At 44.3% G+C, this 15,605-nt stretch overlaps 1 protein-coding gene across 2 annotated transcripts in view; it reads left to right on the top strand.

The window, feature by feature from the left end:
* The first annotated feature begins 243 nt into the window (after positions 1 to 243).
* NHS (NHS actin remodeling regulator) overlaps positions 244 to 15,605 on the top strand; it is a 246,610-nt gene continuing 231,248 nt past the window's right edge. For both annotated transcript variants that reach the window (XM_030970364.1, XM_030970305.1), the window contains exon 1: positions 244 to 850. In XM_030970364.1, coding sequence (XP_030826224.1) covers positions 451 to 850 — 400 coding nt within the window. In that variant the 5' untranslated portion in view covers positions 244 to 450. The remainder of the gene's footprint in view (positions 851 to 15,605) is intronic.

Genomic DNA, 15,605 nt, shown 5'->3' with positions numbered 1-15,605 from the left:
CGCGGCGGCGGCAGCTCCTCGGCACCGCCCCGGCCCCCCCGCCCCGCCGCTCGCCCGGGCGGGAGGCTCGGCGGCTCGCTCCTCCTCGCGGCCGCGGGATTCCTGTCTCCGCGTTTTCGGGCCGCCCCTTCACACCCGCCGCCGGAGCGGGACGGTGTGAGAGGGAGCGAGCGAGCGAGCCAGCGAGGCGGCGCGGATGTGCCCCGGCTCCCGCGGCGGCAGCGGCAGCGGCGGATGCTCGGCGGCGCGGCGGCCGCCCCGCAGCGCAGGAGCCCCGCGCAGGGAGGGAGCGAGGCGATGAGCCGCCCGCCGGCGGCCGCCCGCGAGTGACGGCGGCGGGCAAGGAGCGGCGGCGGCCAGGAGGAGAAGGACGAGGACGAGGAGGAGGAGGGCAGCGATCCCCGCCAGTGCCCGCGGGAGCCCGGGAGAGCTCCGGCCGAGGGCTCGGCCATGCCGTTCGCCAAGCGGACCGTGGAGCCGCAGTGGCTGTGCCGGCGGCAGCCCGCCGCCTCCGTGCTGGAGGAGAGCTGGGGCGCGGAGCCGCCGCCGCCGCCGCGGGACCCGCCGCCGGAGGAGCCGGGAACGGCGAGCGAGGGCGCCGAGGCGGCTGGCGGCGGGGAGAGGGAGGCGGCAGCGGTGCTGATGGTGCTGGACCTCTGCTCGGTCAGCAACGTAGCCCTGTCGCGGATCCTCCGACAGCTCTCCGACGTGGCCCGGCACGCCTGCACCCTTTTCCAGGAGGTCGAGGCTGACATCCAGGGTACCCACCGCCGTGTACGGGCGCTGCACGGCCGCATCGCCGGCCTCCAGGGAGCCGTGCGCGGCCTCGACCCCAAGCAGGAGGCAGTGCGTAAGTAGCACGGAATGCGGGATGGATGGGGAGCACCGCGGGATGGATGGAGCGCACCGGAGCACGGGGCGCCCGGCGGGGAAAGCCATCCCCTGGCCACCTGCCGTGGGAAGCAAAGTTTGGGGCAGAGTCGGTGGGAAAGGAGCCCTGGTGGGGCAGCAGAGTGGGAAGGGAACGGGCGGGCGCGGGTCGGGTCGGGTCTGCGGGCGCCGCTGGGCGCCGCGGCGATGCCGGCGGGAGGGATGATGTCAGTGGTTTGTGCCTTACGTAAGGAGCTGGCTGGCGGGGCTCTCGGGACGCATCTTCTGCAGCCAAGGGTTTGGCCAGGGAGGGGGACGAGGTCTGTCAGCTGGGCGCCGGGACCGATGGAGATGATCCGCCGCACTCGGGCATATTTGGGTTTTCTCCCTTTGCCGGCCTGTCCCCCTTCCCCGGCAGATATCTTCCCCTTAAAAGTGTCTCTGAATTCCCGATCGAACGCTCTTAAGTAGAAATAATAAAACTGCTTCGTCGTTACCTAACTGTCGGGGCCATAAAATAAGGGAAGTTTGGCTAATGACCTCTTTCTGTTTAAAGAGTGGCCCTGAAGAGCGAAGAGGGGAGGGTGGAGGAGGGGGAGGAGGATAAAGATCAAGGCAATATACAACTTGTGTTATGAGCAGTGCTTGAATCCTGTTTCTTCTCCACCCAAACTATAAAAGCAGTGAAAAGCTCTGTAGTCGTAACAGCTGCTGATTTCTGCTGAATATGGCTTGTGTTCACAGCAGTGTAATGATTTTGTACTCTCGCTGGTGCATACACTTCCCAAGCACTTGTGGATACATGGGGTTTTTTGATAGATAGGGCTGTGGGTTGGAAGTTTGGAGTAGCAGAGATTGGTATTGGTTCTGACCTTTCAGTATCTGTTTCGGGAAAAGCAGTGGCTTGAAATGAGAATTTGGCTTAGTTTTTGCTTTTTGCTGTACCCCTCTAAATCCTGAGTAGCTCCACTAAGTACAGCAAAGTGAGTTTACACCAGTATAAGCAAGACCATGCCCTCTTCTAAGTGTTTTTCATAAATATACCATTTTAAAAATTGTGCTTTGGATTTCCTCCCCTTTGGAGCATTGTGGAATATACATAACTCTTGTAGGATCAAGGAAGCTGTCCTCATTAACAGAATCAAGCCTTAAGTATTCAACTGTATTTAAGCTGCATACTCAGCATCTGTACAGTGACAGTGACTTTGCTGGGGATGTATTAATGTTCATCAACCATAGATGAGACCAAAATGAGGGAGATTTTTTGTGGTTTCAGCATGAATGTAATCAGAGCAGAGTGCTACGCTGTGATTGGAAACTGCAGTGAGAAGGAGGCTTGGCTGGGCTAGTGAGGGAACTGTCTGAGGAAATGAAACTCCTCGTATCACATTCTCATCTGTAGGTTTTTTGAGCTGAGTAAGTGTGGGTATATACTAATGTAAGTGAGAGCAGAGCTTAGCTGTTCTAATCTGTATGGCTTTTTTCTTTCTGGATTGTGCAAGTGCAGCTTGTTTGCAAATCACAGAGCAAAATCTTGATATTACAGCACAGTTATGTCATCTGCTTAATTAGAGAGTCTGGCTTTATCCCTGTGATGATAAAATTTTTTAGTGTTTGGTTTTCTTTTTAATCCTTCTTTGTTTAAGAGGGGAGAAAATTTTGGTCATTATCTTCCCTGTGTTTGCCAGCTGTTCCTCCTTCCTCTTGTATACAGCACAGTGCCACTGATAAATCTGCAGATGTCCCTAGGTCTGGCCAGCCAAGGGGTGCTCCACAACGCCGGGCTTTGCCCCCACCCCTCCTCCAGTAGGTGTGTGTCTTGCCTGCAGCTGTACAGCTGCTCAGAGCACACCTCCCTGTCCTCATCACCTCTCTCCGTGCAGCGCTGTTCCACATCTTCCCTGAAGGTGAAAGCCTCTGTACAATCCAACGTATGTGAACAGTCAACTTCCTTGCCTCCTCTGGCTGCTTTTATGCAGAGCTGCGTTTACACAGTACTGCATCTGAACATCTCAGCTGAGAGCCAGAGCTGAACAGCAGCACTCTACACGTTATCTCCTCACATTCCCCCAAAATCCATCCACACCTGCAGCAATACTCCCTTTGGCCTGCAGACCGCTCACTGTTCCCGAGGGACAGATAAAAGTGCCTGGCAGGAAGCTGCCCATCTTCCCTGCAGTGTATAATGATAGTGTGCTTTCCCCTCTCTGGGCTGACGCCTCCTCCTTCATTATTACTTTCAGCAAGACTATGCTAATGTTTGTTTTATGCATGAAGTGCCTACATAATTCACTCCTGAAAGTATTACACTCAACTTACTACACCCAGTTGTTTTTTTGAAACCAAGAGAGCAATCGCAGGTGGTCACAGATCTGCCCAGGACCTAATCAGCATCACATTAAGGCATACTGACTTCTGTGGTGAGCATGGAAATGATGGGATGGCCTTGGGGCTGTCTTTTAGCTGTCCAGCCCAAATGACACATCTAAGAATAATTCAGAACTGGCTGGAGGTTTGGACTCACAACCACAAGGAACAAGCTGGTGACAGTCATGCAGCCACCCCACCCATGGCATGACTGTAATGGCTGCATTGAATTTATTGCATGTTATGAGTCTGGAGAGGCTGGGCTTATTGGTGCATCGACTGAGACACCATGTACTGGGATGTTAACCCCAGGACAGTGCAGCCCAACCACAAGTTTTTCAAGTATTCAGTTTAAAACTACTAGCCTATCTTCCCACAGTGAGACATTCTTCATATTCCAACTTCAAATGCAGTACAGTGATTTGAGAATAATGCTACTGGACACACCCCAGATACTGAGCTGTGATGATGGAAGGCCTTTTTCTCCAGGCCTCGTAAGCCAGCTGTATTCTGAGATTCCCCTGTGAACACTCAGGCTGCATTAGAAAAAGGAAATTATGGGCTAATGCCATCTCAAGAGCTATTGGAGCCAGTGGTTAGAGGGGCATTCCTTGCCCAGAATGCCATTCCTTGGCAATTGCAGAGTTGATACCAAGGGGAAGGGGAGCAGGAAAGGAGTTATCTTGAAAATAGCATATAATACAGTTTTGCATAATAATGTTGTAAATTATACTGAAAATTACATATCATTATATTAAAACATCTATATTGGATTCAGGAAATATTAGTGAAGAATTAAAATTAATTAAAACTGGCATTTTTCCAGTAATGCTTATCACTACTGCTGTCATTTTCACAAGGCTTAACATTCTCAGCTCTGTTGCTGTTGCAATGGTGAACATTTGCAAGTATGTGTATACTCTGCTTTAAGAAAATTAAAGTTCTCTACTAAGATGCTGGTAAAGGTATTTACCTATGTGTTGCCTTTGTTTTCATCACTGTTTAGTGTGATTGGAAAACTTTGTTAGGCACAGTAAAGGGTGGATTCTGGGTAGTTACAAGCAGGTCATCTTCAAAAACTCAAGGTCCCTCACCTCTGCCTCCCCAGATGCTGCTTGTGCTTTCATCTTTCTTTTAAGCCTCTGGCCAGCCAGCATCTTGCAAATATGAATCCTTTCCCATCCTCTGAATATAAGAGAAACAACGGTGAGGAATGCTTTCCTGCTCAGCTCCTGAACTAACTACTTTGCCCTTCTGCCACTCCACTGCTTTTCATCATGAGCAGTTCCAGGGTCTGCTTCTAAAGCAGAATCATGTAGGAATAACATGATTGTTGTCAGTCTGGATGTTGCTTAGAGTTTTCTTGTTGGCATTGTGGTACTGCCCAGTTTTATTATTAGACACTTGATTATCCTGGTAATATGGAAACACAGAAGTGCTGGACTAGTGTGTAGACTTGGGACTCAGTGCCTCCATGGTTATTTGGAAAGATGATTTCTCAGTCTAGGGGACTAGAGATCTGGCAGTTTAAGTGGAATATTGTACTTTACAGAAATTGATGATGTAAGCCAACTTGCTTTCTAAATAATAGGCAACACTCGGGCAGCAGATTTTGAAAGCCCTAGCTAATGAGATCCTTTTTGCACCCTGACATCCCAGAGAATTCCACACATTCCAGGCTTTTTTTCAAAAGCATCAATGTGTTACCAGTAGCCAATCTTTCTAAAAGCTGTATGGTTTCCAGAAGTTGCCTGCTGTATCTTCATTGCTCCACTTTTCCATTCCTGATTTTGCTATTTGCTAACAGTCAGTGATGCCGCTGCTCCGAAGTGTGGGGATCTCCCTTGTTACTCTGCTCTTCAGAGGCCCTTGGATCTCTACAGTGAGCTCTTCTATAGGATTTTCTTTTTTCCTGAAGTGTCAATATTGAGATAAAAAAGACAGCTCTGAACTGATTCTTTATAATTTTAGGCTCTGCATTAATTTATTCTGTTTGATTGAAGTTGGTTACTGAGAACAGCCTGGCAAGTTTCACTCTTGCTTTTGGTCTCTTTCCTTGTGCTTTTTAGGTGGTTTTGTTTTGATTTTGTTTGGTTTGGGGTTTTTGCTAGTGTGGCTTTTAGCCACACTGATACAGCGCTTTTCTGTTTAGGTTTTGAGCACTGCAGGGAAATGTTTAATCCCTTATAAGGTTTTCGTGTATTTTCTGCCACAGTCCTACCATTTTTACAAAACATATATTGGAGCCAAAGCTCATCAGAAAATGCACCTCCTCTTCCTTGACTTAATGTACTGAAGTATCAACTGCTCTTGAAATGTAATAAAAAATTGCCATGATTCCATCTCAGAATTCAGTTGCATTGTAAGGCCATCCCAGGCTTAGGATTGGTGAGCATCCTTGCAGACATCTTCAGGGAGGTACATAAGACCTTAAGAGTAGATGCATCTTGAAAGAAAAAAAGCATCCATGTTGGGAAGATAAGTGTTGTGCTTTATCTCAGCTTCTCGAGAGCCTTGAGATTCAAAGTGCAATTTTCATGGTATGGATTTTCTGTGGTACTGAGGTGCAGCTGTAGATCTCCATGGGTTGGATACATTTACACAAAAATATCTCAGATACTGCTGGAGACAAAATGGAAGAGATTCCCAGCTTCCTTTAACTTTATATTATTGTCCTGTATAGTTAGTGAGCCTATCTAAGTGTGTGGGTAGTTACACTTTTAGAGGTGCACACTAATGTAACCTAGGGACATGAAGCAAGAGGATGTACTCAGGGCTCCTTTTGTACACTGAAATTATATTAATTGGCAAGTCTTCGTTGGGTGCAGAATAAAACTCCAAAGAAAAGCAGCTGTACACTGGATGTAGTAATCCATCACTTTCAGCTTTGTTTCCTTTACCTGCCCGAATGGAATGACACAACTTCTTCACTCGTTGTTTTGGAAAAGGAGAAAGGCTTTTGGCTTTACTTGCCAGGTTTGGTTTCTTGGTGTTGTGCTGGCCACTGTGTGCTCATTTGTGTTACAGAACTCACCTCTCTGGTACACTGGCCTGTAGTTTGCCCGTGAATGTAAATAACCCAAGCTGTGGGTGTGGAATGTTGGAGAATTTCCTCAGTGCATGGTTTCTTCTAAATGCAGAGGATTGATGGCACATTAGCAGAGTGGAAAGGAGAGGGAGGCCAAAGCATGGGCTTTCCTTCTTACTTTTACTGCTGTCAGAACAACAAAGGGACAGAGGAAGAAAAACCTGCTCGCTTAAGGATCCCATCCCCAATTTACCTTAACATTACTAGAGCACCATTAGCTAGAGTACTGTCATTTAGCAGAAAAATGCCCTATCTTTGTTTACAGCATGGTGATAGAATACCTTTAACACAGGAAGACAACCATTCAGAGGCTTTGCTTGAGGTATTTTTTCTTCATGCATTTGGTATCTGATAGAAGGTAATGGAATGGAATTTGTCAGGTGGCTTTGGCAGGGATGTAACTTTTTGAAAGCTGGGGTTGTCACTTTCAGTCCTGTTAGCTTGTGGAATGCAGACTCTGGTCTCTTTGCAGATAAGAGCATAGTGTAAAATCCTTTGTCCTGCCAAGGCCAGTGAGATGCTCGGTGGAAAGGCTCTGAGAGCTCAGGGCTCAGGTAGACTTGCTAGACTTTGTCTGGCACAGCCTGGTAACAGATGAAGAGCAGAAAGCAGTGGTTTTCCTCGAAAGCCATTCCCTGTTATACAGGTGTAAATCTTCTAGAGTTTTGTTGAGTGTAATTTCTTTGGTCTTCCACTGGTGTAGCTGAGAAAGCTTTTGTCTGTTCTATAGCTCTTGTCATTCCACAAATAGTACTTAAGCTAATGTACCAGGTTTGAATGTTTGGGGATTTTGTTGTTAGATGGAGAGCTTGCCAGTCAAAAAAAAACATATCAAAAAACATTCAATGCTCGATTTCCACCTCACTGCAGCTACACATCTGTGTAATATCATAGTAGTTACTGCAGCTTCTTTCTGGCTCATGCTCAAGAGCCAAGCAAGAGTCTCCAGTGGGTTTATCAGAAATTCTGCTGGAAATGTTTTAGCTCCTTTAAAACCAATAAGGTCTTCTTTATACAGGGAGCAAAACTGCAGAGAAAATAGAACCAGACCTGTAAGAGACATGAACTTACTGTGGGTATAATGGTTTAACAGAAATTCTTCCTACAGCCCCTTTTAAAACTCCATGTTTCTATTTAAAAGCCTTAATAGCATAATGTTTGTGTTCATACAGAAACATAAGATAAATGTTCCAGTGAAATTAATGGAGTCATTCCTACTTTTGGTTGGTTTCTCTGCTCATACAGGGGAGATATGGTGATTAAGAAATAAATGGACTCTGGTAATGTGCTGAGGGCACGGGGAGGTCATTCACCTGTTGATTCAGATGCATAAGAGACGTTAGTTTTCTTTTTTGAAAGATGAAGGGCCTGGACTGTTTCCAAAAAACTGTTGCACAGTTCTCAAATGTCCTTGGACTGAGGGAAGGGCTTGCAGGAAGGAAATACAAATACCCAATTTCAGGGTGCCACTCAGCTGCTGTTCTGAATCAGCAGAATCAGGTTTTGTTGGCATTTCTTACATAGGTTTACCTGTTCTGAGGCTTCAGTTCTGAGGATCGGATTAGGCTGATCTGGCAGAGATGTGCAAAGTTGCAGAAGAAGAGTGGGAACAGTCCTTACTGATCACTGCCATGAGCCAGTCCCAACCTCTTCTTCTCCATTCAGACAAAAGCAGACTTCTGAAGTGTGTCTGTTTAAAGGCAGCCCCTGGCTCTTCCTCTCTCCAAACTGGACAGCAAAAGAGATCGGCTGCAGGGGAGCAGCAGCTGTTTAAAAAAGCCCCTGATCTGACACATTTCCTTCACACATGTACCTAAATGAGGCAGTTACTCTCAGGGAACTCTTAATAGCAATGTTGTGATCTCCAAAGTGGGGAAAAAATAGGGCCAGCTGATGTGAGTAATACATGTGTGTGTTTGAAATGCATTGTTGCAGGGTTGCGTGGTCACCGGAGTCAGAGAGCTGGGATTTCTCAGAAGCTGCTCTTTCCAATCGTTGGCATCTCCATGTAATCAGAGGCTGACATCAGACTCTCCATTGGAGCTACTTGAGCTATTAGGCTGTGAAGAGCAGAAACTCTCTGTGTTACCCAGTGTGTATGAGGGGGGAAGGTTTTTTTCATTTCCTTTGATGTATTGCATCAAGAGAGGGAGTCTTCGCTTCATTCCTAATTGCTTCTCATCTTTGAATTTATATACCAATATGTAAGTAACTGCAAAGGGAGATAGCAGAATTTATAAAAAGTTCAAAAAGGCAGGGCTTTAAAGCATGATTAAAATAAAAGATAGCATAGTGTGTATGCTGTTTTTAGCTGAAATATCTCCCTAGAATTCTTTCCATTTACATTCTCATTATATCTAACTGCTTCTAATGCACTGCTTAGTTTAACAACTGGCATGTTTTTAGGGTAGATTTTATAGTAGATATACACCCACTGTGTTCTTAACTTGAGACTTTAAATTGCAGTATCTGTATTGGACAATCTTTTCTTATACCTTCTTGGCTGAAGGCAGGAAAAAAGCAATACTGATAGGAACCTAATTAAGCCTGTAGTCTTATTATACCAGGAGCTGTGTGCTTGAAATGCTGCTCATTTCAATGAGTGCTGCGTGGCACTGCCATGTTTAGTCCCAGCAGAGAGTGACATACTTTTTTTTAATAAGATCACTCTAATTCTTACAAAGCCACCATGGTTTTCTCTTTCTTTTCAGCTGCCAAGGCAGTTAGACTTTGAACTACAGCCACTCAGACCAAATCCCTGAGAAAGTTTGGTGGAGATGCCTTGCAAGTGTGTGCATGTGATTAAGGGGAATGAGCATGTGTTTGTGCTATAAAAATGCACAGTCTTTAGGTCTCTGCAGCTTTTCCCCCTGCCTTTTCAAAGTGTTTTTTGTTATCTTGACAATGTTTGAACAGATTTTTAAGTTGACCTGGACAGAGGGGTGAGCTGGGGGGGAAAAGGTGCTAATCCTTTTTGAAGATGTGTGTATCAGTGGCTACAGAATTGGGTCATTCTTAGGAGCAGAATATGTAAGGTGCACTGAAAAATTCCAGTGTGTCCAGAGGCTTTGGATTGCTTTAAAAGCAAGACTGGGCTCTCTGTGCATGCTCAATTTGGCCTGATTTTTTTTTCTTTCCCAAAAAGGCATTGCCAGGCATTGTTCTCTTCAGAAGCCTATAACTGTCCATGATTGCAGAAATCAGATCTTCTGGATGATGAAACTCAAGATAGGCAGCAGTAACTCACTGTGATGCTCAGAGGCAAACTTTTTAATGATGCTATACATGTTTCACTGCATCCACTACTTAGTAATCTATGATAAGGGGTGATTTAATTTTAAGTGAAACAAGAGATTAATTATGATTTAATGCTTACTATGCAAGTCAGAGTCAGTCCAAAGAATGGATACTACCCAGTTCCATTTTTTTGCCCTGTAAAATTCATTTACTTGCAGGAAAAAGAGGGCCTGTTCTTGTCATAGGCGTGGTCTTTTCTTTGGTGAAGTGGTTTTTGGTTAAGTGTTGTATACAGGAGGAGAGTCAGGAGATGTATCTTAATTAATTTCTAAGAAAAGAAATCATATATCATGTATTGACCACTGACTTTCACATGCCCAGCCTTAACCCTGGAAACTGCATAGCTCTGCACAGCCCAAATTTTTAATGCAAACTTTTTTTCTTTCTTGTATTTTTTGGTAGGGATGACTTTCTCATACTTATCCAAACCAGCTTCTGACTGGTTCTTCTGCTTCAGGCTGTGCTAAACTCAGCTCCTCTGGCCGTCCTCTACCCCAGCAGTTAAAATCATCACAGAGGCTCCTATCTCAGCACACTGAGGAGATCTCATCTCCCCTCCTGTGTTGACTATTCCTTGCAAAAAGTATTGCTGCAGGAACCTGAGGTCTTGGTCTCTGCAGAAAATTGCCTGAAGCCTTGCACACGGTTAGCATGCCAAAGACAAATTTTCCCCATAAGCTGGATTATCCTGGCAACACTGTTTTAGTCTTGCTTCTTATCCAAAACAAGTATTAAGGAATAGCACATTCTGTGTGTATAGCAGGGAAGGGTGTGGGTGTGCCTGGGTATCTCACACCAGCCACTCAGGAATTTTATATTTGTTACTCAGCTACAATTTCAACTACATTGCTACAATGTAGAAATCATAAAGGAGGCTGCCAGGTAAAGGAGACGACAGATTATTCCTACTGCATTTGGAGGAAGGTCTTGTTCTTTATAAGAAACTAGAAAATCCGCTGGGGAAGGAATCCCATATAAATGTTCCAATCTAATAAAAAAAGTGCTCACATTTACTTCAATGTGAAAGTCAGTCTTTGCATGAAATAAAAGCTGGAGAAAACCAGGCTTCATTAGTTCCACTGTTTGCAAAACTGGTTGTTCGTATTCCTCTTTCCCCTCCAGAATTGCTGATTATTTCTCTTCAATTTCAATATTGGTTTTTTTTGAAACTTATGCCTTGAATGACTTTCATTTTGTGCCATCCTATCCTTTACTCCTCTTCTCATGGTGGTTTCACAGGGGCTATACTTTTACTTCTGTCTTAATAGCACAGACACCACCCCCTCACTCCCTTCATGGTGTGAATGAACAGTATTAATTTTTACAACTGTGGTTTATTCTCCATTGATTATCTTTAATGTGGTGCTGTCTTGTTCAGTTAATAAACTACCTGCTAAGATGTAATTATCCCCCTCCCACAAACATAACCTGCTTTTAATAGATGTTGTAAATGCACTCATTGTGCCTGGCACATTAAAAGCACTGGTTAAGCTCCTGTACTTTCGAATTTCACTGTAGATGAAGTGTATTTTGTGGCAATCATTACTCTGCTAATATTCTAAAATAAGTATCACTGCTTCATTACTTCAGTAGTATTTTTAGGCCTCTGTTACAGCTGCCACAGGCTTGATATAGCCTTGATGCCAAGACAGAGGTTGGATAAGCTGTGCTCTGGACAAAACCCTCCTAAGAGAGACTAGGAGGCTCACCTGAAGGTTTATCATTAATTATAGATCTCTGTTAGCTGATGTGAATCAGTGTCCAGATTGAAGGATGACCTAGGGTATTTACCCAGTTTGTGCTGTAAATATTTTTAGGGACCTCTGTCAATACACACAAAATTTAGAGTATGATTCTCTCTCAGATCCAACAATAAAATCATATGCCTACAGGCACATATGAAAATGAGCACCTGTATTTGAGAAGTGCTGTGTCTGTAAATGAGTGAATGGGTTACAGCTACATTCAGCAGCTATAATGTGACTATTCATTTATGAAATTGTCCAAGTGGAACTTTACACAAATTATTAGTGTAGATTAAAAGTATGTTTCATTTATCTGCTTGTTCCTAAGAACCCAGTAGAATGGCAATTAGTTAAAGAAAATAAGAGGGAACAGCAAAATATCATAGCTCAGGCTGATTATTTCCTTTTCCCGTTTGGCTTTACATCTGTCTTGATAAGCAGCATCTTGGACTGTGAGACTAAAAGGTTAAAATAAGTAAGTGTGCCATTTTTGTGCAGACCTTTTTGAACAACAATTGAAATAGGTTTTCCTCAATGAAGAAGAAAATTCCTCAAAATTCTGTGTGTCACTAGAGGAGGAACAACTTTGTGTACACACAGACACACACACACATATATGTATACATACAGAGAGAAATGGTATCTAGATAACAGAAGAAGACCACTGGAAAGATTGGACAAGATCATATTGGTCACTGAGATTAGAAAAGCTTGATAAATGGGAGAAGAAATTTACAGCCACTTTAGCAGCAAACTGGTCAAATGAGAGAAAATATTTAGTACTCCACCTCTCATTACATAGGTAAAAGTTGAAGGTAATTGATGTATCTTGTTTTTTGCTTGTTTTGACTTTGTATCTTCATCCAAAAGCATCTCAAGGTTGAGTTCACTTCCTTCCCATTCCCTCCTTCTCTCAATGGGAGATAAGTTTGGACTCAGAGATTGTGATGTTACTGGTCTAAACTTTTCTCCTGCATGTAATGGGTGATCAGAAGTGAGATACATCTTGCTTAGGGATGTGGGAATTCTGTTGTTTGGTACTTGCATACTTGCAAGAGTAAAGACTCTGCTTTTGAATGAACTGTCCCTGCTATATTACAGCAAGTGTTGAAAAATAAAATTAAAACATAGAAAAGCCAAGTTAATGAAATAAAATCTTCCAGGAAAACAGATGGGTAAGTTAAAGGTAAAGTGATGCAAGTCTAGGTCATAGGTTGGACTTGATGACCTCAAAAGGTCTTTTCCAACCTAGTTCATTCTGTGGTTCTGTGATAGTGTCATTTGCAGATGCCCTGAAGGAACGTGTTGTATTTGTTTTCACAAAGAGGTGTCTCCTGTGCATTTGTTCCCTTTTGAGACAGTCCAACCTTGGGCTTGTTAAATATGTCTCTACAGAAGTTGGCACATACTGACCTTGTTTGCTGCAGTCTGCTCTTCTGTAGCGTCTTGATTCTAGTGGCATGAGCCAGATGGACAGAGCCCTAGAGCTGAATGTTGGATAGCATAATTAAGTGCTCTCGTACTGAAGGCCAGAGCTGACTGAGACAAACTTTGGCTGATACTACGATATTTCTTTGTCCAAGTTACATCTCCAAAGTAATTCCTGTTTTTCCTTTCAGATCATATTCCTTGGGTATGAGGATGCTGAATTATATACCAATATTATTTTCATTGACATAATACAGAGTTTTTTCTACTACTTTGTGCCCTGATAGCACTACAGGAACATTTTATGAATTTGTAGAGCTTGTGGAAGCTCACCTGAATTTTCCTTTCATATCTGTACAGCCTTTTTTCTGCTATGTTTTGGAGTCATGGTGGTCAGTTGTGAGTATCATGTGAATTCTGCTCCCTGGAAGCCCCATGTCAGTGTGGTCCTGGCCAAGCACGTTGTGGACACTGGAACGTGGTTTATGAGGAAACACAGCAAACAGCTTTTAGGTGGATTCTGCTGCTATCAGTCAGTGGTTGGTAGGTGTGTAGAGCAGACTCAGACCCATCCAGGTGCTGAGCTTCTCTTGAGTGAGCTGAGAATGTTTAGTTTAGCTGGCTGGAACTGAGAAGGAGGACCCATCAGCTAAAATGCTGCTGCCTAGGGTACCTGGACTCAGCCACTGACTTTTCATGACAGCTTAGGGGGAGGTTGTTAGTGCCATTCAGATCACCCAGTTTTAGCACTCTAAACTTTGGGCCATCCATCCTGTTCAAAGGTGAGCCTGTCTTTTACTCTTGAGCAGAGGAAGTTTCTAGTTCAGATGAGTCCCTTAAGTTCTATGAATGACACAGTGTCAAGTGGGTACTGCCACAGGCTTTTTGTCACTCTCTTCTCAGGTCTGTGGCAGAGTGACAGCACATCCTTCCTCTCAGAGGAGTTACCATACAAGCAGTGAGAGCAAGCTGGGTTGTGGGGTGATAGATCCACGACACACAGACCTGGTTTGTAAATGACAGGCAATCTGCAAGACTGAGACCCTTCCACATCAGGAGTGCTTCTGTCCTTCATGGGCAAATGCTCTCAGGTGCCATACGAAGGCAGTACCCCCAGGTGGGATTCTCCAGTCTCACTTTTCAGCAAGCAGGAGTCCTTGCAGGCTGGAACTGAGGAGATCTGCAGGCCTTACTCTGTGAGGACTAACCTTAGGTTGGGCTGAGTTTACAATTGCCAGTCTTTCTTTTGAGGTCTGGCTCGTAGAGGAGATTGAGCTTTCTTACCTTACAGACAGTTTGTCCTGGTTAATTACAGTCAGGTAAAGATGAGGTTTTACCTTGGGACTTGGTTTAATTAAAAAAGAGTCCTGGGAAGTTTATTAAACATCTACATTTTCTCTGGGTGCCAAGTTCTAATGCTGGTTTTCTTCAGGTGCTCTCCCAGCTTCAGTCAGAAAGGGCCACCTGAACCTGACATCTGCACTAATGAAAGGGGAGGGAGGACAGACTGTCATTCTCTGTCCAGCCAGGGTTGAGCCTGGCAGCTCATTTTTCACAGCTTGGGCTTGTGTCTGGCTTTGGGGAAAGGTTTTTGCAGTAGTGTCAGAGGAAAAGTTGCACTGCAGAACCTGACGCTTGCCCTGTGCAGTGGAAAAATCATGATCATGCACGTGAAATGCGGACTTAGAGGAACTTTGTGTGGGTGGTCTTGTTTTTACTCTTTCTGCCCCCCTTCCTCTCCCTTCCTGCTCACGTATGCTGAAGTCTGTCATCTATTTAACTTGAGCTTTTCTAATAATCCTAGATAATATACAATGAAAACAATAACAAGGTGCCTGGATATACAATCCCTCTGAACTGTAGAAGCCACAAGATCTCTTAGACATTCTTTTTGTTAGTACTGGCTTGTGAGAGACCTAGCACTCCATGATGCCCATCTGTTAGCAGCATGTTTAAATGTGATTAATGTGAAAGTTGCAAGAATTGCACTAGCTTTTGCTACTCTACAGGAGAATCTGTCACTGTTAATCTCTTGCAGTATTAAAAGCTTAATATAGTAAATCTAATGTTATGGAAAGCTGTAGCTTTGCTTTTGTTCCCATCACCTTAGTGTGTTATTAAACTACTATTAGTTTTTCCTCTGTAGTTCACAAGCATAGAGGGAGTGTAGATATCATGCACTTGCAGAAGGATATTTAAATGATCATTTAATTATGAAGTCTCTCAAGAAAGAGATGCTTCAGCATAAAAGGGCTTTGGACAACATTAGGTTTGATGGTTATTTCTGAGGAGATGTAGACAGAACAGGATGTATTAGAAATCAGCCCTTTCCCGAAATGCTGGTGGAGACTGGGAAAGTCACAAGCAGTGTCCTGATTTGGTTGTTCTTTGCTGTGCCTTGGTAGACATGGTTTACCCACCCATGGCAGGAGACCTACCTCATTAGTAGTTCAATCAGAACTGTTGCATCTTTAGCAGAGATGGTAGGCAGGATAAGCAGTGTTATGTCACAAGCAGGGACAGTCTCCTGGAGCAGGCTGACACTTCAGGAAGCAAATAGGGGAGGACCCAGGGAAGGAAAATTACTTGTTTCATATAGCTGCTTGTGTTGGAAAGGATCAAAGAAAATATAATGAGTCGGTATCTTTCTTTTTCTTTAAAGGAAATTTCAGAAGAGTGATTCAATTAAATCGTAGTTTACTCAAGATCTGCAGGTGGCTTGTAAAGTGTAATCATATCCCCCTTACCTTTTAAACCCAGATCTACAGCTTTGTTCATTTTAGTGGAGGTGGAGATCTCCATTCTTCTGT

Source organism: Camarhynchus parvulus, chromosome 1, assembly GCF_901933205.1.
Source record: "Camarhynchus parvulus chromosome 1, STF_HiC, whole genome shotgun sequence".
Taxonomy (NCBI): Eukaryota; Metazoa; Chordata; class Aves; order Passeriformes; family Thraupidae; genus Camarhynchus; species Camarhynchus parvulus.
The sequence above is the reverse complement of the archived record's forward strand: the minus strand, read 5'-3'. Positions and strand labels throughout refer to the sequence as shown.